At 44.0% G+C, this 24,946-nt stretch overlaps 1 protein-coding gene across 5 annotated transcripts in view; it reads left to right on the plus strand.

The window, feature by feature from the left end:
- Positions 1-24,946, plus strand: part of LOC116940979 (CLIP-associating protein 2-like) — a 79,785-nt gene that overhangs the window by 20,186 nt on the left and 34,653 nt on the right. For 2 of the 5 annotated variants that reach the window (XM_032951460.2, XM_076066118.1), the window contains exons 14-26: positions 474-605; positions 1,579-1,761; positions 3,037-3,174; positions 5,792-5,854; positions 6,653-6,723; positions 7,885-7,911; positions 8,065-8,279; positions 10,131-10,194; positions 11,325-11,488; positions 12,158-12,230; positions 13,074-13,220; positions 21,116-21,250; positions 22,093-22,199. In XM_032951460.2, the coding sequence (XP_032807351.2) occupies positions 474-605; positions 1,579-1,761; positions 3,037-3,174; positions 5,792-5,854; positions 6,653-6,723; positions 7,885-7,911; positions 8,065-8,279; positions 10,131-10,194; positions 11,325-11,488; positions 12,158-12,230; positions 13,074-13,220; positions 21,116-21,250; positions 22,093-22,199 (1,519 nt within the window). The remainder of the gene's footprint in view (positions 1-473; positions 606-1,578; positions 1,762-3,036; positions 3,175-5,791; positions 5,855-6,652; positions 6,724-7,884; positions 7,912-8,064; positions 8,280-10,130; positions 10,195-11,324; positions 11,489-12,157; positions 12,231-13,073; positions 13,221-21,115; positions 21,251-22,092; positions 22,200-24,946) is intronic. The other 3 variants (XM_076066119.1, XM_076066120.1, XM_076066121.1) reach the window with 3 other exon arrangements.

Consider the following 24,946-nt stretch of genomic DNA (forward strand, 5'->3'; position numbering starts at 1 on the left):
AGTATATTTTGCATTTGTTTGCACTGCACATGGGTAACTCCAATACAAGAACATACAGTACAACGTCGCACATCTGACTCTCGGAGAACTGAGGTTATAGGTGGGCATGTGAAAAGATCAGATGTGTGAACATCTGTAGAAAATTACACGTTACACCACCATGCACAATTTGGTTACCTCGTCAAAAATTAAGCGCAGATTACTTTAAACATAGTAAAATGCTCAACTGTGCTCTAGAAGGGACGGAACGTTCGCGAGACGAAGAACACATCACTCTATGTGAAAAGGGCACATTTGTGAAAATGCCATGAAAGTGGCGATTGCACCGTGAGCAAATACCGCACTAGTTGGTGGCGGTTAATTGGTCAGGGTGGACATGTGACGGTCAGCTTTGCAACGTTGTGCTGCGTTGTTATTATGAGAGAGGAGTCTGGCTTCAGAAGCTTCCTGCTCCGCCGCGTCTGTTTTTCTAGGTCACGCGCGCTCGCGTTACACGGCACCGGAGAGCTTCTTTGGAATCTCGAGTGGTGGAGGAGGAGGAGGCACGGTAGCCGCTTTAAGCGAAGTCAAAGACCGCAGCCGCTCCAAGGGATCGCAGTCCCAGCGTGAGTCCTAATATCCCAGCTAGTGGCGGCAGTAGGCATTAGCAAACAAATGAAATGCTGAGGGCCCCAAGGAACTCAAGGGGTGGCGGTGAGGGCAGATTCGTGGAAAAATGAGTGAAGCAAACATGAACTCGAATTCAAATCCTCATAAACTTGAAAAAAATAATTAACATGCAAATGTTATTGCCGTTATTTTGTATCTGACTCTCTTCTGTCACGTAAATCCATCGGTGTCTCGTGTCTTCATCTCTCGTGTCACGACAATACTTATCTGTTTCACCTTCATCGCTCTTCTCTCATCTCAATGTAACGCTATCGTTTGCCTACATTCCTATTGTCGGACTACTCTATCTCGTGTCTACGTGTTTTCTGTCATATGACTAGGAGTTTCTAGGTTGAAAGGGGGGAACCCCCAAAATAATTTATGGTTAGGGTCGCAAATCGACCACCAGTCAGTCTGGGTGTTTGATTTTCTGTGCAGCAGCATGGATCGCAATTCACATTATTACACTTGTGCACCTGTGCACACATATCTATTTTTAAATATTTTACAACAATCTTTCTGTAAGGGTATTAATGTGTGCAAAAGGTGTTTTCTAGGCAGCAAAATGCATGATTTGATCAGAGCATCGGATCTTCCATCGTGCCTTGCATATATAACATCACCATATTGTGTGTCTCAGGCAGACAGCCTTATTTTAGATCACCACTCAAAAGTCAAATGTGCAGCGATATTTTTTTGCTGTCAAGAAATCACCCTTTTTTGTGCATTTACACTTATCCAGCCTGCACGCACTTTTCTGCGTGATGAATTTTTCACAGAAAGTGTTACAATTGGTTTACAATCCTTCTGTGTTTGCAAACAATTCCGCGATTTCTTCGAAAGATACCGTTAACCCACGTGTACATGTTATTATTGCTATTTACTCGTGTGCGCACGTGTGTGCATGCGTGTGCTTGGTCGGTGCAACAGCTGGAAGCAGGTCTGGTTCCCCGGGGAAGACACTGAGCGTGGCGCCATCCTCCTACGGCTGCCTGAGTCTATCGCCATCGAGCGGCGCTCCCCTCGCCGTATCTCCCACGCAGTACAAGGCCAGCCGCGTGCCACGCAGCCAGGGCTGCAGCCGTGAGACGAGCCCCACTCGCCTCTCGCTCGGTGAGCACGTGGGCATGCCCGCACGCACGCACACACGCACGCTCGCACGGATTTGCGCATGCAGCACGTGCGCAGGGAAATGCACTCACACGGATGCATGCATTCATGCATGCGCCGGCAAGCGCTCGGATGAACGCGGGAACGCACATGCATGGATGCTATGTATTTAACAATTTCCAAGCTAGTGATTCAATGAATTGTCATGATTCGTGAAAATGAATTATCCTGATAATTACATCAATGATCTGCTTTTTTTATTTGGGGAGTATATTGTTGTTTTGGCTCTAGGAGCCACAGGAGTTGCCATAAACCAGTAATATACAAAGTTTATACATTTTATACAATTTGAAGCATGTATCGTGACCATAAGCATCGGTCGATTTTAATCGACGAAATGAATCATCATGTGCCTCATGGATGTATACTCGTAGGATGGGACCACAAACTCTGTCTTGCCATCGCTGTGAAATTTGAGTTTGTTACCTGTTTATATTCTTAGGTTTATTTTTTTTTTAAGTTGTGAATGGATTGAAATTTCATCATGAGAAATGACGTGGCATAACACACAAACAAATATTCCTATCTATTTATACATTTATTTAAATTTTATAGTCAAACTGAATTTTGTTGCTTGTGATGCAGTGGAAATCCCTGCTCCTTACTGTCATTGTTTTAAAATAATACTTTTAATTTTCTGACCCAGTCTCTTCAGTGCAACTCATAAATCCATGCGAAGGTGAAGCCTCATCACACGAGAAATGCCTTCCACTCCCACACTCAACTTGCTTCGGCCGATCCCACCACACAGTAAATCAGCCACAGCCAGGCCTCATACAAATTGAAAGTGTAAATAGGCATCGTATTAAATATTTTGTATAAATCACAGTGTAGATGTGGTCTTCTTATGCAGACCATCATGACCATTAACTCAAAGGCTTTCTTTTATCATTGCATTAAAAAGCAAATCAATTCATTTATAGCTTTAGAGCACTCACTAATTATTCACGCTGTATAATAAATAAACGCTGTTGACCACAACATTGCCTCCCAGCAGCCAGTTTTCTTACTTTCAGCTGGCTTTCTCTGTGTCAGTGACCCATAAAATAATTCTGCAACCTGCACACTGCATCCAGTATACATATTGCTATGGGTGTGGCTCCCACTCCAGTTAACTAGAAATATTCAGTGACAAATGATGCCCTGCCCAGCACTAACCCTCTCGTCTCACATCGCCTTCTCCATTCTCCTCCCCATTGGTGCACACGCCCATGCTAGCGCGGTGCGGCGGCGGCGGTGGTGGCGGTGGTGGTGGCGGCGGTAGCGGCAGTCGAATCCCGCGGCCGAGCGTGAGCCAGGGCTGCAGCCGGGACAGCAGCCGGGACACGAGCCCAGCCCGCGGCCTGCCCTCGCTCGGTGAGCCAACCCCATCCCGTGTCGCTGCCGAGCACCCCCACAGTGCCAGCCGCTCACGGTGACAGCTGCCATGTGAGGCATCGGGCTCCTGTTCTCTCGCTGTCTGTATGCCGAGTGGTGTCACTGTTGCATTGCCTGCACTCATATAACCACTGCAGACAAGTTATATTGGAGCTGTCACTTGTTTTGAAAATCCTCGCACTGTGTGCGGCGCCGATCGTGCGGGTACTGATTTTCGCCATTGGTCAGAGCATCTGTAGAGAACTGCAGGGTCACCAACTCCAAGTACAGGCGCATAAGGAAACCCATCAGTAACACTATCAATGTATGTATGTTGAACTTCTTTTGTACCATACGTTGCCAAACGTACTAATCGGAGGGATGTATAGTGAGCGGTTTTAGGATTAGTGGCAGCCGAGGATTGAGGACATTGTGAAGGTGAATAATCCCTGTAATCACAGGAATACCTTTCATGATGGCTGTGGCTACTAGCAACGTGTTAACTCCAGTCAAACTGCGAGCTGGAACATATCTAGCGAGAAGTTAATTTCTGCCAGTGACCAAGGTAGCCTCTACTTATAACTGACTGTCCCTCCCTATAAAATAACTGTCTGCTGTTTATATGCAGCGTCTTGCGATGCGGTCACATTAAGACACCGCTATTAAAATTCTCATTGTATTGTAATAACAATATTTGACTTGACTTCCGTGGGTGAGAACATATTTTGTAATTGGCATATTGTGGTGGTTTTCAAATGAATGCTATAAAATTAGATGCTCTTATCAATCCAATGTTCACGCAAAGCCTTCAGATGTGGCAGATACTGGGAGTGCGTGCAGTGGCAGCATTCAGCTGCTTCTCACTTGTTGACTGCTGCCCCCTAGTGGCCGTCTTACAGATAAACATTTCAGAAGTTAAAATCCAATCCAACCGGCCAAAGCTGATGTGCACATTCAGACAGAAAGGCTGTCGAGGTCTAGCCTGCCTGGCACGATATATATTATGGGGAAATTTGTAAATGCAATTCAATACAGTTTGGATTATATAGCATCTAAGTAACGCTGCATCTCAAGACGCTGTACAAAGGCTGGGAGGGACATCTTGGGGTTGACTGAAAATGGACGGACAGTTAACAACCCCCCTCGTAACCCAGGGGAATTGGAGGGAAGGGGCGTTGGCCCGGATAAAACAAAACAAGGTTTTGTATTGTCACTGCTTAAAATGGGGGTGAAGAAGTAGAACATGTTATCAGTATCTAGTGCGTGCTCAAAGTTAGTCAGATGACTTGCCGACATGTTTGTGGGCATGTTGGCACTGAGTCACTGGCAATCAGTGAGTGAGGAGCAGCTAGTAACTAAACCAGCATGAGCAAAGCTACATATTGTTTTTGCCAGTACGAAAAATTGAAGACTTAAGGTGCAATTGAAGACACCTCATGGATAGGAGACAGTCATAGGCAGGGAACAGAGATAAATTTAGAAACTTGCCAGGCGTTGAGGCAGTCCTAAGATGGCAAAAGTTATAAGTAGAGACCTACATTAATATATTTAAAAATACCCCATTAAATATTTTGGCAAATATCGATAAAACACCGATTTTCAGGGTCTCAGGAGCTTGGGGGGTTATCGCCCCCCTTTGCTTGAATCCACCACTGGCAGGAGAGATGAGGAATGTCTTAGACTTCAAAAGAGGCAGGGACTTGGCACAGGAGGGAATTCCAGACTGGGGGGGGGGGGGGGGCAGCAGCACTAGAATAACCTTCATTGTTAATCCAAGAGGGACATGGGTTACAAGGTCGAATACAAGAATAACAAAATGTTTACCAAATTGCATGACATTTTAAATGTGAATAAAAGAACGTAAACAGGTATCACAGATTTAAAAAAAAATAACAAGTTACCACAGGAAACAGGAAAAATATCACCAATTAAAGAAAAATAAAGCGCACAAAACAGTGAAGAACGCAACCTTCCGTTGAGCAGACACTGACTGGGAGTTTTTTTCTAGAAGGCATTGGGATGCTGGAGTGAAGTGTTGTAGAGTGAGACGAGCGGTCAGCAGGAGAAAGTCGACGGGGAATCTTTCAGGCAGTGAGTTGATTTTGAAATTGGTCTGGGATTTTATTGGGTATCAGTGGAGGGATAGGTGCATTGGGGTGATGTGGTCTCACCTAGGGGTACAGGTGAGATTTTTGGTCGGAACGTTTAGGATCATCTGGAAATTTGGACACGAGGGATTTAGGTACACCACAAAGAACAGAGGTGCAGTATTCGAGTTGTAATGTGATGAAGGCGTGCATTTGTAGCAGCTGAGGTAAGAATACGCCGGATGCGGGAGATGTTGCAGAGATGGAGGTATTAGGGCCTCGTGGGAAGGGAATACAAGCTGAGGATCAATGATACATTCTTTTTGCCAGTGTCATGTCAGAGTGCACACTCAAACTGGAGTCTTGAGTGTAAACCTTTTTTCGCCAATGACGAGTACTTCTCTTTGTGCAACATTTATCTGGAGGAAGTTAGAACCATTGGGAGGTGAGACTGCGTCTAGGCAGGATGTGAGACTGGGGCTCGGCGTTGGGGAGTAACGCGCTCGCTCGCTCGCTCGCTCTGCCTGCAGCCCCACGCCACCACTCCAAGTCGACGAGCGCGCTCGCCGCCGCTGAGACTTATCTCTGCGCAGGTGACGCCCACGCGGGGCGTGCGGCGCAGCCCTCCTGCCCGCACGAAGCCCCGCGGTCGCCTGCCCTGTGCCATTCCCTCCTCCCTCCCCCCCCCCCACCACCGCATGCATTTATTCATTAATTAGTTTGTTGAATTATTCCCTTAATCGGTTCCTTTAAATTTAAACGCTGGGCCGAATATGAATCGGTGCTCCCTGAGATGTGTTGCAGAGCAAGCCACGATGCGTGTTTATCGTGGTTGCCACTGCCACCCTGCCCTGCATGGCGTGCCGGGGTGAATACCGAGCACACTGGGCCTCGTCAAGCATGGGACCTTCCCCATTATTTAGTGATTTCTTCATCGACCACACGCGGCGACACAGCTGTCGCAGCAGGAGCCAGATGCTTTTGCGCTGAGATCGGGCACGGAACGCTTGTCGCTGTCCTCCGCTTTCTCCCAAGCAATGCCTGCGCACGACAGGAGTGAAAACATCATGAGAAGTGCAAAACATTCACCCTATTGCGGTACGGAACATCAGGTGGCAGCAACAAAGCAATCCGGTCCACGCTGTTTAAACTTCACTCCAGGTGTGGTATGTGTCGGCAATGGCTCCGCACTAGAAATTGTTTACTCTGTAACGACAACAATGCTTGTTTTGGACATGTCTGTGGTGGAAAATCTACAAACCCCAGACCGGATAACTTTGTCTTTGCCACCTGCGACTTTCCTGGAGAGATGCCAGTGCTTCGCTATGTTCGCCGGCTGCGCTGATAAAACGTTGGTTTGTTCCCCGGCCCGCGTGTGTCTCTGACTGCAGAGCGGTTTGGCTTCGTGCCGCCCGCTAGGCTCCTGGGACTGGACGTGGAGGCCGCTGTCGCCAGTTCTCTCGTAAGATGCCTGCATCCTGTCTCCACTCCTGACGTTGCTCTCTCTGATATTACAGTTTTGTTGTTATGATAATTATTATTCCAACACTGTATTCTGTTTTGATTACATATGATTACATATTCTGTTCATTGGCCTTAGACAAAATAAGACTGGCAGGGAATACCAAGTGTTGTAGCCTTGGACTGCGATGTAAACCAGGAGATGGAAGCACAACATCAGATGCTTGATTCTCCGTGTGGAGCTTTGAGTGTTTCTCCTTTGTGTGTGTGGGTTTTCCCCAAGTACTTTGGTTTCCTTCCACATGCCAGACACTCATAAACAGAAGCGGCCAAACATTACAATCCAGGACCCTTCAGAAAATAATGATTTCGGATTTTTTTCTCCCCCTGGATTCTTCCCCCTCGACCATCTCGTATGTATTTTAAAAATGTGTTTCTCATCCCCCGAGTTTGTGTTTAAAAGCAAATTGTAAAGTGGGTGTGTGCTCCTCCTCAATGATCTGCAGCTGACTGAACACCTGCAAAGCAAAACAAACATCCAATTTAAGCCCGTTTAAATATTCAACAAGCGTTATCTCTTAAGTTGTTTTTTTTATGGTGGCTAGCAATTACAGGTTAAAAACAAATCTCCACTCGGTGAAAATATTAATTAGTGGGCATTTGCTATTCACGCAGGATGTGACCCCTGTAGCAGCCACTAGAGGCGCTACATTCAATACTACTGTGCGGTCAAAATTATTGAGTCAAATCGCAACCCATGAAATCGTGCCTTAACACCGCGAGAGGGGCGAGTTGTTACATGCTGACTGGATACCATGCAAGTGACCTCGAAGTAATTCATCGTGTGACCTCATGCATTCAAGGCAGGTGATTTTTCTAAAATATAGAAATGTATTTATTCTGTGGCACAATCATAAATGGATATGATGATGTGAACCCATAAATGCGACCACATCACCCCAATGCTCCAATCCCTCCCCTGGCTCCCAATCCAATCCCGAATCAATTTCATGAACTCACGCTTCATATTTAAGCTTCTCCATGGACTTGCCCCTTCCTACCACTCTTCTCTCATCCGAAGACTCGTTCTGGTATCTTGAAACCTTTGTGATGGCGGTGACCATCATTATTGTTCATTATTTATACCTTGCCTCCCATGCAGTACCTCTTGAGGAGCCAGAACAGTAAGGTATTTTTTGCAGACCAAATACAACGTTAAAAAAAACAATACAGTAGACACAATCTGCACGACAAACGGGAATGAACAACATTTTAAGAACTAAACTTCGCAGGGGACCACTGTTACCGAGTGACTTCTGTCACGCCGCCGCATCGTCCACAGGGCACGAGTTCGGACGATGAGGGGGACGGCGATCTGTCGAGCGCTGGCTCGGAGCCTTCGGGCTGCAGCTCGCGCGACATGCCCCCCTGCCAGCGTGCGCGCCCGCCCGAGAGCGTGGCGGCGCTGCTCAGCCACTGCTCCAGTGCCGACTGGGTGGAGCGCAAGGACGGGCTGCGTGGCCTGCGTGCGCTGCTCGCCTCGCGACGACCCCTCAGGTGACCCTCCTCACCCCCCCCCCCCCCTCTTTCCGCCCAACACCCCCGTGCTCGCTTTCTGTCTCACAAAGTACTGTGTGTTAACTACCTCGCCTGGTATATAGGAGGTCGTGGTTTCGATCCCGACCCTGACACGTGCATATTTGGAGTTTACGGTGTCTCTCTCCCCGTGGTTGCGTGGATTTTTGTCCGGGTCCTCCGGTTTTTCCCTCCATATTTAGAAGACATTTAGAGAATTTGACTGCTATAAATTTCCACACGATGAGCCACTTCGTTATTATTTGTGGTCAGGTCGCTTCTCAAAAAGAGCTATATAACACGTAGGCTTTCGCGACCAATATTATTCATAATAAAGGTTTTTGGGTTAGATCGCGTTATTTATAAATGTGTCGTAACCCTCCACCACCCGACACGGCCAATCAGCAAAAAAAGTGTCACGTTGACAAAAGACAAATAATTCACTACTTTAGCCCACCGGTGTGTTGAAGAGTGAATCCACAACATTTACAGTTTGAGTACGACGTTTCGCTGGTAAATACATCCAGCATCATCGGGCAATTCGCCAGAATGGTAAAGCCCTCGCTTGCTCCCGGTTTTATATAGAGCAGCAGGGTGACGTCATAATTTAACTCATATCAGGTGCAGTGATTAGAGGCGGAGGGGGGGGGTGTTGTAATTATATAATCGATTAGTAATCAGTCAATAGTTATGATTAGTAATGAGTTGTAGATTAGTAATTAGTTGTAATGTGTGTTAGTGATTATATCCTATGTTAGTAATCCGTTAATTAGTATGTGTTTCCCCTATAAGGAATTGTAATGTGCATTCATATTCTTAGCTCCCTTGGCAAAGCCACGCCGAAGGGAAACAACAAAACAACAAACATATATATTCTATTATTCTATTGCTTCCCCCCAACGCAGTAATTTATGTTCTTGGCTGTTTTGGTGGAGTCGCGTTGGGGTGAACTATTTGTCTTTTGTCAACGTGACACTTTTTTTTGCTGATTGGCCGTGTCGGGTGGTGGAGGGTTACGACACATTTATAAATAACGCGATCTAACCCAAAAACCTTTATTATGAATAAGAGCTATATAGCTCAGTGGGCCGTACCTGGTAAAATGAAAAGTTTAGTTAGTATAGCCACTGAAGAGGTTTCTCTTCCGTTCCTAGAGGTTGTGTTTGGGGGAAGGTCCCACTGACAAGGTTGTAGTTGCTTTGTTATTCAACTTTAGTTACTGCACCTGGCTAACTTAATTGATGAGCGATATCACTACTGGTCATTTACCAATGCACACTAGCCAACGTGGTGAAGTGTTGGTCAAGCTATGACCAATACAAAAAAGGGGTGAGGCCTTCTTCCAGCAATGGCTTGACAAAGGGTTGTATATCGTTTGCATATTTTTGTCCAGATAAAAAGGTATCTTGCAATAAAGCTTCTGTCTGTTTGCATATCCAGGGGTTTATTTTGGCATGGGGATTTTTTGATGCATGGAGATTTTTTATTTGAAACAATTTTAGATTTGTTTTTATTACAATGATTACAGGATGTGCAAAACTGACAAATTATTTTCTATACATGAACTCATTGCTTGTGCAAAGTTTCATTGATTCTTTGATTACAATTAATTCTCACAAATTGTGTATGGCAGAATTGAGTACAGTATTTAGTGTATATTTTGTAATGTTTTTACGTGATCCCTGAAGCAGCCATTTGAGGCGCTACATTTAACACATTGTTGAACAATATAGACTGAATAGAAATCAAATTGTGACCCCTGAATCGTGACAATCCATCGTGGCACACATTGCATTAAATTCATAATGTATTTCATGTTTTCCATGTGTGCAGCCAAGCAGAGCTTAGACGGCTGTGCGACACTTTCACCAGAATGTTTGCAGACCCACATGGCAAGGTGAGACCTCCGCAGGTTGCTGTCCTGTCTCCATGGTTTAGTGGAAGTTTTAGAAAGGAGAAGAAAGGTCAGGAAATATAAAGTAAATTATGGCTCAAATAATAAATCCCATCAAATAATAAAAATGAGGCTGCTGACCGGTCCATGCAAAATTTGGAGTTTTCTGCTTAACCAACCCCACTAATGAAGCAAGGTCAAATAACCCCTGTGACCTGCGTTGTGTAGGGAGACCCTTATTTATCAGTGGATTGACAAAGCAGCTATAGACACACAGAGTACAGAAAACGTGGATTTCCTCCCACTGCAAAAAAATATAATTTTGCAGGACATCCCACGCACATCTTCCAGAATAATTATGCAGAAGCTGGGTAGCACTTCCCTTAATAAATACACGTCCCTTATTACATTTCTACAGTATGTCCAAAGGCTACATATGCGGATAAACCAGCAGCACATGGTGATGAATTTGATTAACTCTTACCTCATATTAACTTGCCATTGTGTGCATGTGTGTGTATATTTACGGGGAGCGGTAGTGCATACTGTGATACATTTTCTCTGACCTGGATTGAATTCATGACCAGTGCTGCCCCTATTTCGACTCAGCCTTAAATGCATACCTCATATAATGTTTGCAATGTGTAAACATAATCACTGGGAATACGAAGATGTGATGCTAGCCACACTCTGTGTATTGGTGCCATCCTTTACAATTGCTTGCTGATTGAACTCTCCCCCAACAGTCTGTAAAAAAAATTCTGCATAATTCGCGTACGTGTGTAAGTAAAGTAGGTGTGTACCTGTGGGGAGCGGTAGTATAGTGGAAAGCGCACCGTGCTACGAACCTGGTGAACAGCATTCGATTTCCGCTCATAGCCAACATCATTGTCGAATATCTGAACCGGTCCTGGGCTTCTCTTAGGTCGACTCAGCCTTAAACGAGTATCTGGGGAGACAAAGGTGGCCGGATATGGTACTGGCCACACCATCCCGCCGTGTGCTGTGTCGGCCTTCCTATTTGCTCACCGACAGGACTTGCCCAAACACCCTGTGTAGGCCACACAGGGGGGATATTTGACTTTACATGCGTATCTGTTTGCGTGTGTGCGTGCGTGTGCCGGGCGGCGCAGGTGTTCTGCGTGTTTCTGGACACGCTGGTGGACTTCGTGGCGCAGTGCCACAGCGAGTTGCACCACTGGCTTTACGTACTGCTCACACAGCTGCTGTCACGTGCGTGTGCCAGCCTCCTGGGCTCCGTGCAGGCCAAAGTGCAACGAGGTCTTGACATCACCAGGTGCAGCATGAATTCACCGATGGCGAAATTGTCCCGTTTTTCACCTGGATGATTGTGTAAAATTATTATTTTTGTAACACATTCTTCAATAATACTGCGGCACAAAAAAAATATAACTCAATAAAACAGGCGACGTGTCAGGCAATTCCCCATACAAGATGTCTATTTTGTGTTTTGTTATTTGTGCTGATGCGCTTTTGCCAATGCAGTATGACATAAAAAGATCCATGTTTCATTAAATAAATTGTCCTCTTTTATTGATACTAAGATAAAGCTCCCTTCTCGTTAACTCCTGTATTGTATTGCTGGCGAGTAATGAAATAACAATACTCGGTTGCATTCCAGAGGTCGCCAGTTCGATTTGCCAGCATGGGCAGTTGAAACAATGGAGCAGGTGTTTATAGACCCCCTGCACAGCTGTCCACCCGGCAGTATAAATGGGGGACATCACTGTTAATCGATTGGCATGTCTTGTCTGGAAGGGTAAAGTGTGGATTCCCCCACCTCTCCAAAGACGTCTGGTCAGCGTGGATCAGTTGGCCCTATACCCTCCACGCGAGCTCTCCAGAGCTCCCATTTGTGGAGGCCCTTTCGCCAACTGTGGCATGAGCAAGAAACTGCAGGGGCAGCATCATCACCTTTTCACCCGTTTACTGTTTTACGTTGCAGAGATTGCTTTCCGTTCGACCAGCAATTCAACATCATCATGAAGTGCATCGTGGATCAGAGCCAAACAGCCAAGGTGAGTAAAAATGTGGAATGTGAAATTCTGTGTGTGAATGTACCAACAATGTTCTCATCTATTTTAAAATAAAAATACACTACAATGGGATGTTCTTATGAAGGTAAAATATTCGATAACCCTTGGGATAGTAAAAAAATACATAGTAAGAGATAGAGCTCAAATAAGTCAGCACTGCTCAATTCGTGGAAAGGAATTCAGGATTTGGCTACTGTGGTTAAACTGGATTTTCAAGTATAGTGAATTGATGGCTTATGTCTGGTCAGCAACGAAGAAAAATATATATTGTGATGCTACATGTTTTTTCTCTGAATTCAGTGTATTCCAACTCTGAAAATGATAAATGTCACTTTGATAACCATGCAGTGAGCATTCTTTACTTTGTAAATGTATTTATCATCTGACTCCAGATCTATTTATTTCCTGTCATCTTCTGGGGCCGTTTTTTGACACAAGCCTAAATTACTGCTTGCTGCAAATTCATGATGTGGCACTGGTGGTACAATTAGAATTAAATTGGCATTGAAATGTTAAAACAAAAAGTTAACAAAGTTACTGTCCTTGTGGGTGTGTAATCACTGACACACCATGTTTGGCATGGGCCCCGGTGCACGAAATTAAATGAGGTCCCTACAGTCCAATATCCTCCGTGTTTGTAGCCAGCACCTGGGCCTCTTCGACCTGTGGCCTACGGTGCAGCTGCACCACCTGTATGCTCTATAGCTACACCACTGCGTCTCGTAGTCGTCTTATTGACCCCAGTGAAACCCTGTCTCCCTGGAGATGCTAAATGTGGACTCATTACTCCAGGGCTGTGTGGCATTTCCTGTTTGTGCGCTGCAGATGAAGTTGGCGACGATGCGGTACCTGGAGGGGCTTGCGCGGCGCATGGACTCGGAGCACTTTGCCAACTCGAGTGAGACGCGGCACGCCGTGTCCCGCGTCATCACCTGGTCAACGGAGGCCAAGAGCTCGAGCGAAACACGGAAGGTTAGTGCTGGATTCAGGCTCCCCTGTCCCAGGAGTGTAGCGTGGTTGGCATCGGCCTTGATGCAAATGATAAATGCACCCCTCACTGTCTAATATACACCCCCACTCTTTGTAGGCCAGTGGGCCCCGGTGCAGTTGCACTGCCTGCACGCTTAATAGCTATGCCACTACGCAATTATACCCTGACCCCACTTGACCTTGTCACCAATTATTTAAAAAAAGTCTTCACAAAGATGATACTATGGACCTGTCAAGGAATGATTTTTTTTTTGTACAACAGTTGCTTTATCTATGTGGATCATATCGTGGTTCCCTTATTTCCTTCCTCTCCAAATAAGCGAAAACCTAAAGGAGTCTTGAGATTTAGTGAGGCTAAAGGATCTGTTTTTGATTTATTGGAGCATCCCAATTGCTGAGCGATATCTGAACAGCCCATTTCTCAATCGCCTTATAGTTGAGGGCGTTCCCACTCTGTGGAGGTCGTGGCAGTTACTTAACCATACTTCACCTTACTGATCAGACTGGATGGTGAGGGAGGGAAGCGTGGATATTTTGGGCAGCACTGCCCTCTGCTGCCCACAATGTAGCACCGCAGCCCTATGACAACCTCAACGTGGTTAACACAAAACACTCAACACATTCATCGATCACAGTGGCCTTAAAAAGGAAAATATAAAATAGGCGATTATTTGCGCAATGGCCCTTCTTCATAGCACATAAATGTTTATCTTTGTACATGGTTGTCACCCATCCAAGCACATTCCAAGCTCAACCATGTTTGGCACATTCCAGGTGATTTGGTCATGTCTGTTATGGGGACCGCCTGCTCTTACATAAGCTGTGATATATCACCAGAGGGCGTACAATTGCAACTTAATCGGCCGGGCCAAAGCCATGCACTTGGGAGTTAATGGTTAACCTATTTTGCCAACAATGGAGTTTCTATAGAATTCACAAGAGGCTTCATGCTGGCAAAACAAATAGAGCTTGCTGATAATCTTTATGAGTTTTAAACTAATTTTCTGTTATCTTTGGCTTAAAAACAGCGTTAATTTCTAAGACTTGTATTTTTTATTATCACTAGGACAGAGTGACCTCAGTTGTTTAATCTATATTTAAGCAGGCTTTGATGCTTACAGGCTAGAGCATGCAGTGGAGTGTTGGTTCACCAGCTTACCAGGTTCAAAAGGGTCCTTGAAATTAACAAATAATTGCAGCCAGCTACAAAGGCAACAAGGCCAATATGACCGCGATCATTGTTGTTTAATGCAAATCCGTGCTGAGTTTGTGTTAAAATGCAGTTTCAGTTTTCAGTTTCATTTATTTGGTATAGCCCTGTCATTAAGATGAGCAGTCAAGGGTGGCGAGAAAGCTCAGAGAAAATCGTCGTCGAGACTGCATTGCGTTTACATCCGCAATTTCGCAGTCTGCGTGAGCTCCACGCCGACTGCTCTACAGAGGGTCTGGCTGATTTGCCCTCTCACTCCGTGAAAAAGTGTAAAACCCCTACACTTGAGAACCCAGTTTAATTAATGGTGGCTGCCCAGATTGCATACCAACATCTCTAAGGGGGGCCACCTCAGTGCTCTCTGACCTCTGAGACACCCAGCCATCGCTTATACTGGCATTATTAGGGACCGCACATAGACGTCTTGCCTATCTGTTATGTATCCTGACAAAATATACATTTTGTAGACAGAGTGGCATTCGGTGTACATAACACTACATTTATTATTTAGTTATTTAATTAACCATGCACGCACAAGTTAATAAAAAAAAGTTGCTTTAATTGCTGGACGACGTTTAATCATCTCTTGCATTTTTGACCATAACCATCGTCACTAATAAATAACCAGATCCTCACCATCATTGTGATCACTCGTAACAGCAGTACAAAGTCGCACAGTTTGAACATTCCAACAAATTCTTTTTAAAGCCTTTAATACATTTTTATTGCATGTTCCACACTGCAAGAACTTACTACCAAGCCTATTTTACCCCTGTCAGGGTGGCATTAACACATTTTGTGTCGGAACACATGTAAAAACGTGAGGCTATCGCAACTTAATTTAAGACTGTTTAGCGAGAGTGCCCATAGTGGGCTGTAAAGATTACGGTGCCGTTTATGGGCTGCCGAGATTGTTGGCGCGTAAACCCGAGTCCCCTTCACCGTGACCTCTCCCTTACAGGGCTGTCGTGAGTTCTCCGTGCTCACGCAGCTATTGCCACCATAGCAGTCATTTGCCAAAGCATTAGACGTTATTGCAGTTAAACATTAAACTTAACACTGTGCCGCGTTTTATGAGAAGGGTACAGAGTCAGTCTTTACGTTGGGTAGCCTATTATTTCACACGTGATTGAATATGGACCCGGTATATTATGATTTTGTAAGAATAAATATAATATTATTTGTTTGTCCAGAAAAGCATCACTGAGTGTCAAGACTGTTTTTATGCGGATCCTATATTGAGATGTTGAGCCAATTATTTGTTTTTGTGTTATTTGTTATGTGGAGGTGGCCAGGTGGTTCAGATGTCAGAGCGTTGAGCTGGCACCACGGTGGCGAGGTGTTAACGACCTCGCCTGGTATAGAGGAAGTCGTGGGTTTGATTCTGACCCTGACACCTGCTGTATACTTGGAGTTTGCATGTTCTCCTCGTGGTCGCGTGGATTTTTCTCTGGGTCCTCCGGTTTTTCCTTCCACCTTTAGAAACATTTGTTTAGAGTATTTGGCTGTTATTCATTTCCACGTGGTAAACCACTTGTTTGAGCTACATTTGTGGCCAGGTCGCTTCTGAAAAAGAGCTATATATATAAAAACTGAGATCCTGAATTAGAATCTATGCAGTTGCAATCATGTTATGCGATAAAGCCAGGTTCTCAAGTGTATTGAATTAATGTTGCCAACCCAGTTGCCAATGACTAAACAACACAAGCATGGAATATCATTCGGTTCTGCACTTAATATGCATACTTTTTTTCTGTCTTAGATCAGGTGAGGTCACTTGAAATAATCGCAGATGTGGCCCTGTGATATTCACTTTTATGGGAAATTTCAAATATGAATGGTTTTACTGCTCTGTAAAATATCAGAATGAATACTTAAACTCATGACATGACACCCAAAGCACAATGGGGATAGAGCTTTTGGAAGAAAAAAGACAATGTTTTAGTTCAGCTGTCATAATATTAAAACAGTATTTTTGGGAGGGGATGAGAAATTGAACTACCTACCCATTGAAAACCCCATTTATGCAAGGGGGCAACACTTAAAGGTTAAACGGCTAAAATTAATTTCCAGGGCACCTGACCCAGCCTTGGGTTGATGTGTGAAACCCACTGTTCTCATAGCTGCTTTAAAAAAAATTGTCTCATGACCTTTGCATCTGGGCCTAAACTGAACTTCCCTTGCATTAAGTAAATTGGAAAAACTGTGTGGCCTGCTCGGTGAGCTGGAATCTCATTACTGGGGGCTTTTAATTTCTGATTTTTAAAATTTATTATTTAGGACTCCTTTGAAGCCCGTACGTGGGACATAGTCTCATAAAGCCCGTAATGGACACAGTCGGCAGTTATTTATTAGCCATTAAGTAGCTAATGTAAGCCCAGCATGCAGCTGTGAGTTTTCGTGTAGCTCACTGAAGGCATGAAACGTTGAGTCTTGTCGACTTGTCATTGTCTGAAAAGAAAAAGAAGACTAATGTTGCATATGTCTGCTGTCTGCTTTTAAAAATAAGAATAATTTACACTTTTAAGTGCCTTTTACCCGGAGATCACAAGGTGCTGTGAACAGCTTATTTAGACATGCTGTGAATGTGGTAGGAACCTAGGGCCCAATTCCCATCTTAACAAAGCAGCTGAAACATAATTTGTTTGTGATTTGCTGCATTGTTGGTGATGGGGACATTGGCAGGTTTATGGGAAAATCTGATAAGCGTAAACACACTCGTCAATATTATAATCTGATGCAACTTACTTTTTTTATTTTAACATTGCCATATGCTCCTCTGAAGAAGGGCATTACCTGAAACATTACATTATCGTACTTATATATAGTTATTAGCTAGTTTATATATATAATTGTGATATAACACTTCAGTTTTTCATTGATATAGTATGAGCTTAGATTTGTTTGTTTATTTTGTGGAATGTAATATATGAACATAGATTCATTAATTAGGTGGAAGATGAATTTAAAAAACCTCATGCTACGAGCAATTAGGCACTTAATAATGCAGTACTATAAAGTAAGTAGTGAAGTTTTGGACTGATTCTTTAAAAGTGGGAGAAGTTCATGAAGATTTATGGGTGTGAGATGGAGAGATATGACAGCCAGGACACGTGCAGCTCACTTGATCATGTGTTTTTTCACTCCTATTTAAAGATCTATCAGAATCACTTTCCGATGTGTTGTTGGGTTGTACAGCATGTTGTTCATTTCCTTTAGAAGCTCCTAATACCTTTGAGATCACCTTTGAGATCCTTTTTGAAAAGCGTTATATGAATGTAATTATTTTTATGCTGAGCAATGCCACTGTACAGAAACACAGAGAGCTGTAAATCGCATCTGCAGAAATATACACATACGCTATTAGAAGTGTTATGGTGCTAGGGTCATTTGGAAAAATTAATGCTTTGATATATATGCATGGTTTTCAGCTATTAGAAGTGTTATGATGCTCGAGTCATTTGGAAAAAAACATGCTTTGATATATGTTTGCATGGATTTCAGCTATTAGAAGCGTTATGATGCTTGGGTCATTTGGTAAAATTCATGCTTTGATATATGTTTGTGTGGTTTAACACTGCGGGCAGAAATAAAATGGCCAAAACACAGCACACTATGTGATTTCCCCCATTGATAGTGATTTGAGACATTGGGCACGTTCTCACACACAGACACTAAATTCAGACGAACAGGAGCATTCGCCAACACGTGAATCTGCCACACGTCCGATAGTGCTCGATGGGATTTATTTGGTAAAACATCTCTCTTGGAGAAATGTACACCTCTACGTGGCGCACTTGTGAAGTAAGCTATTAATCAGAGGCGAGGGCAGCGGGAGGTAGGGGAGTTCTACCCTGTTATGAATGCAGTGTTAGCAGTAAATACTGCTGAATAAACGTAGGAGCTTGCCAAGTGCCAAGCAAATATAAATGCTGTTGTCCCTCTCGAGTTACTTTTGTTATCACACAAGCAAATTCGACAACGAGCACTGTGGGACGTACACTCCAGCTGACTGGCCAGCTGGGTTACCTGCGTAATGAAGTCTCTGTCAAGCTCTACAATTTTATATTGACATCCCTTTTCTAATCTGCTGCTGGATGAAGGCCTCCCCACACCATGTCGGTCATGGGGGTTTTTTGATCTTACCTCACCAAGCTGGCTCGTGCAGGTTGGTGAAAAAGTGGGGTGGACAGCAGCAGTTCAGAATGACGTCAGCCGTGGCCAGGAATCCTACTCAAGTTCCTGAGTTCCAGTGTGGTACAATTGTATGTCTAAATAAAACGTTATGTGTCTCAAGCATCATCATCCTCACATAACCATTGCTTGTTTGCTCCTACAGCTCAAAATATAAAGCACATGATGCATTTTGGAGGTCATAATTATAATCCGTCCACAATAATAATAAGTTGCAGCTCTTTGTCAATCAACTTTGAGAGTGTTTGGCTACTATAAATGTCCACGTGATAAGCCACTTCATTGAGCTATCATTTGTGGCCAGGTCGCTTCTGAAAAAGTGCTATACAGTACAGCTCAGTGGGCCTTATCTTGTAAAATAAATTTTAAAATGTTTAGTTTAACTACTGCATGAAGACCTTCTGATGGCAGTGTTGGTCTCATGGGGGTTGTTTGACTATACTTCACCAAGGTTAGCTCAGATATCATCACTGGTTCTCCCTTAGGCCGGGAATCTTGTTCATGTGACTGGGTCCATAGTACAGTCTGCTATAACCACTGTGCCCTAACTCAAACCCAATATTTGTTCATCTTAACGGTATTATTTGAAACCGTTTAAAGGTTTTTTCCTGTATTAATTAAATTCAAAATAAATACTGTGCTGGTTATTCAAATCCTTTTTTGCGTAGGGTGGTGTTATCGAATGCCTTGTTGGGATAAAGTGATCCAGGGTTTGTGTTGGTGGCTGACATAAATCTAGTTAATGGTAGCTAACTCTAGTTAAGCTCACTAACATGTCACTGTAAATGCATTGATTCTCATCCACACGTGCTTAGCTTGATATTAGTCAATTTGCGTTTGCAAACAAAAATTCAAAGTAATGATAGTTTAGTAAAGTTGGTATTTGTGTCAATCTTAATGTGCAAGGCTATCACATGGGCGCTATGTTTCACAGATAGAGTCTGCAGTGGGTTCACAGTAGGGGGGCAATGTCACTTTGTGGAATCACAATTGAGTAATTTGCAAGTTATGTTTCAAATTCTGTCCGAACACAATCGCCTACTATTTTTCAAACGATGTCACGGAATCTTTAACGTTCACTGTGAAGCAGACGGCGTGTACATTACGGTTAATACTCTTGCGGTATTTACCAGGGCAGCCTGCCGGATTTGAATCTTGAACCTTCGCCAACCACCCCATTGTGAAGAAGTGGCTTCCCAATCCTCTTAACAAATGAGCCTCAGAGCCCTCTCACACAATAGCGGTCTAAGGGTAATAATACAGTACGCACTCAAGGTGTTTTTTACGAGGCAAAGTTTGAAGCTCGATTAGTGAGAAAAAATACTTTAAAAGTTTATGTCACTGTTGTGTAACTACCGTACTCGGTCATACATCACTCTAGTTTACCTGTAAGTCACCATAATATATATTTCTCTCGTTACGAACACTCTTGTTGGGCAGCCAGAGACGCATGGCCTAAGTACAGATATGCAAGGGCTATTTTTGTGTAATTTAAAACAATACTTTGAGTAGGATTAAACACCGAGCTTCATCTTCACACCTGTTTTATTGCCATAAAGGGTAAACCCTATTCTTATATTGTGATATACTGGCAAGGGAGGTCCCATGATTCATGGCTTCTCTGTGACCTAAAACCAATTCTAATATTTTCTTCAAATTATGGGAAACTCATCAGACAGGTGCTAGTGTGACCATAGGCTCGATCCTTCCTTCATGATTTGCTTGTAACGTGACATTACCATGCTGCATGTATAATGCACACAGCCTTGTTTGAGACCACCAACTCAAAATATTATTTATTGTGGGCACATTATTTTAGACAGTAGTTGGACAATGAGACAACTGAAACCGGTTAATCATTGTGATCAGTACAGCATAGCCTGCATTGCCTCCTACTACTGCCTCGTGCCTCAACAACCTCTCCACTTTACCATCTCTGCTGCGTGGTTGTGGGTACTGTATACCTCTCAGTGTATTATCATGGAAGTGGCTTAATGTAATTTTATATGTATAGAAACTCATCACATTAAATCACTCCTAATGATAAGATTCATCCCTAAAGATGGAACCCTAACATAGGCCTAACATCAAGTTATTAAATTAGATAGCTAGATGGCTTTCATATAAGCCAGGTAAGAACTGGTTGAGACCGAATGGCTCTTTTGCAATGGAAAATGCTTAGTAAAACAAGTGAGTTTCAACAATCATCATCAGCCATGATCAATCTACTGCTATCATCTCACAGCCCCACGATCCAGAAATACATCCAGCATCTGCACGCGAGCTAATTTTCAAAAAGCAGTTCTAAAGAAATGAGTTTTCAATCTAGATTTAAAAGTGCATAGCCCCAGTGGCTTCCCAATATCGGAAGTAGAGCCTTCCAGACGCCCATAGAAGCGCATCTGAAAGCGCGCGATGCAGTGGAGATGAGATAACGCAAACGATGGTACCGCGTGTCGGGGCGTGTGTGCAGGTGGCACAGGCGGTGCTCATCGCTCTCTTTGAGCTCAACACGGCCGAGTTCACCATGCTGCTCGGAGCGCTGCCCCGGACCTTCCAGGAGGGAGCAACGCGCCTCCTACACTCGCACCTGCACGCGCTGGGCGCGGTACAGCCTGCATGCCGCGACTTGCGGCCCTCGCTGTGCTCACCCTTGCACACTCTGTACATTTGTGCTCTGTTCAACAATAGTATTAATACAAATGACAAATTGTAGCGTGCACAATTTCGCAAACGGACTAAAGTCGGATCACGACTCGGCAGTGTTGCCAAACGTCCCACTTTGGTTGGGACAGTTCCGGTTCCAGAAAGGCCATCCTGGCATCTTGAAACTTTGAGATTTTGTCTAAGTTTAAATCTTCTGGCCTCATGCTGAATTCATTATATGGGCAAAGGGCAGGGTTAGCTGGGAAGTTGGAGGGGTTGACAGACGAGTAGACCGGGTCTATGAACAGTAGCCGAGACCAACGTCAGAAAGACTGAAGCCATTCACTTTATGGGTGGTGCTAGTGTTGGAGTGGGTGTGGTTATGCAAGCTCACCACGTTCTCTGGTTGAGCCTCTCATATATATTATTGGTTCTTTCGGTAAAGTCACGTAGAAGGGAAACAATAAAATAATGTTGTAGATTAGCCCTCTGTGCTGTGCTGGTTCTGCCTGATTAACCTCCCCATGAGGCATATCCAGCAAACAGATATACACTGTCACAGTGCACTATCGTGTTAATCTCCTAAAGGAAGGTGCAAAGTAAAAAAAAATAAACTGTTCTTATTTTGAACATATACCCACTCAGGCTGTGTGCATCTGCGGTCCAGGTGGATCGTTGCATCATGAGACCCTAAAACACGGCGATGGTTTGGCGAGGCTTTATCCAACAGTGGATTGATCATGGCTGGCGATGAGGTATGATGACGGCCCAGGTGTCGTAACGTTGCTCGTCATTGTGTCGCAGAGTGGAGCTGGCGGCGTGCTCACCGTGGTGAACCTTAACCCCGCGCTGGCATTGGCTAGCCCGACCTCATCACCCACCGTGTCCTCGCATGGCACCTTCTCGCCCAGGTGAGCCACCCCCACCGGCACCAGCCCCCCCCTTCCTCACCCTCAGCGTGCCAGGGGCTCTTTGATGCTCAACGGTGCAACGTTGAACATTATAATCTGAATTAATGAGAATTGATTTTCAACATCGTACTCTTGGTAGAAAAAACATTTGCTCCCTTCAAAATATTTAGTTCTGCGTGCCACTGCCGACTCCTACCTGCCAGTACATTTCCATCCAATGTCCCTTCCAACTGCACAGGAGTCCTCTTTGCTGTTTTTTCATTTTAAGTTTTAATTTCATTTGCATCTGGTACGACAGAGTGGAACGAAGTGTTATATTATATTTGAATTTGGCACAAAGATGGGTAGTTAATTACACATTGCAGAATTTGGCATGCAGAAGTCTTAAATGGTGCAGAGATATTTGTGTATGTGTGTGCACCCCTTTTGTCAATCCACTGCTGGATGAGGGGTTTCTCCATGCCATGTGGGTCGTTGAGGTTATTTGACCATATTTCTCCACGGGGACCAGTATGAGTGAGGGGCATAGAGATGAGCGTCCACTGGCATTTACTTCAAGGGCATTTATAGCAGTAGAGCAGAATTACACTCAAATCGAAAAATAATCAGCGTTGTGGAGTAAAACAGTGTCATCACTATTTGTTTGTAAGAAGGTGTGTACTGATTACAGATCATCAGACATTAACAACCATTTTTATCCCATGGCAGCATCACGTATGGGAAAGTTAGGAACTTAACACTTTCCAGGCTCAAACCTGCTTAGCTTCTGAGATAATGATCTTCATCATCTATTGAGATCTTATGAGTTTAGGTGCATTCTAGGTGATTATGTCATTGGCAGAGATATTTACCTGACTAATTGTTAAGTCCGGTGTGATCGATGTTGAATCATTCATATTAAGTGAGCAAGGTCATGCTTTTGCGCTAATATTATGGGGTGCCGTGGTGGCGATGTTTTCTTCCTCGCCTGGTATACAGGAGGTCGTGTGTTCGACCCTGACACCTGTATATTTGAACTTTTCCCCGTGGTCGGGTTGCATTTTCTCGGAGTCCTCCGTTTTTTTTCCCTCCACATTCAGAAACATGCGTTTAGAGTATTTGGCTGCTATACATTTCCACATGATAAACAACTTCGTTGAGCTATCATTTGAAGGCCAGGTCCCTTCTGAAAAAGAGCTGATAGCTCAGTGGGCCTTACTTGGTAAAATAAAAAAAATTGTAAGAATAAAATTCCACATCCGGGGTGCAAACCAAACAGAAAATGGAATACAACGTACACATAAACAACATCATTATCATCAGCCATGTCCATCTCCTGCTGGATGAAGGGCTTTCCAAGCCATCGGCATCCCTCCCATCACCAGCCCGCACTGACCCACGTGGTAAAGTATTGTAAAATAACCCCCCCACCCTCCAGACTGGTACAACTAATCCATAAACAGGGTGCCTCTTGTAAATCGGTACATGGATTCGTAAGATGGATAAGACCACAGGATACTGTTATCCCACAATCGGCCCATTCACTTGCTCAGAAAACTGTCATACCTGTTTCACTTTTATCATCTCAATCTGTCATGAGTCACAAGTGATAATCGTAATGATAGTAGCAGCAGTGTTGTCAAAACTCAGCGTTTGTAAACAATGTCGAGGTTAATGAAGATCACGCCCGTGATTGCTTAAAAAATAAACGCTCGTTCAGCAGAATGAGATCTTTGCAGAGGGGGGGGGGAGCATACTGCGGAACGGTGGTCCCAAATGATTAGAGCGGAAGACATCTTCAGGCTCAGAGATAATTGTCACGCAGGTATTGGGCCTGCTAAGCACAAAATAATGCATATGGAGATTATTGCATCTTCCAACGGTGCCCACTTCAGTCATTCGTTCGAGATATCTCAGACGTTCACAACATCGCGCCTGCAGCCCCAAAATGGTTCACTAACGTTGACGTCAACATAGAACGTTGCCAATCACTGTGCCGTATGAAAGAAGAAGCAATTACAGCGAACTGCCCGCTATCCGTGGCCCTGTTAGCTTCAATCGCTATTACCTGAGACCACGATTGATCTGGGATGAATTCCATTATCTGCTTATGCATCTCTTCCTATAAATTGAAAACTCATGTTCGAGATTCAATACTCATTTCTTCAGAACTGTTTTTTTTGTGTTTAGTTTTGTTGTCCTTCCCCCTGCACATCGGTTATCACGGTTTGCTACGGTATGAAAGAAGTTCACCATACATACATTATCCACGTCTTGTCACAGACCAGAGGGATGACATACAAATGGGGGCAAATTCATCCCGTCCTTCCTCATTTATCCATGTACAAGTCACCCAGAAGTTGTGTCCCAGGAGTGCTAAATTCATCCCGTTATCCACGTATTTTCATGAATCACTCTGCAGATATCAGGTGTTATTTTATTGGAGATGTGCAGTTAATTGCATCCATCAGTAGCGTGTGGACACAGAGAAGGGAAGTTTCGATGTGTGTGGATATGATTTTATTTATGAGGTCATGAGTAAGATGCAACATGTGCATTTTACTCTAAAAAATGATAATAGGAGTGGAACGACACATTTATTTTTTATGCTGATGTGTTTACATTTTACCGTGCGAGCTTTGTGTATGTTTACAAGCATCAGTGTCATGGTGGTAAAAAACACACAATAATTTGCTGCAGTGTTTTTACTGCAGTCTATTTTTGCCTGCATACGTGACATGGATCCTTTGACCCAGTCACCCAGAATG

This window comes from Petromyzon marinus, chromosome 10 (genome assembly GCF_048934315.1).
Source record: "Petromyzon marinus isolate PM22_M1 ecotype Great Lakes invasive population chromosome 10, UKy_Petmar_22M1.pri1.0, whole genome shotgun sequence".
NCBI classification, from domain to species: Eukaryota; Metazoa; Chordata; class Hyperoartia; order Petromyzontiformes; family Petromyzontidae; genus Petromyzon; species Petromyzon marinus.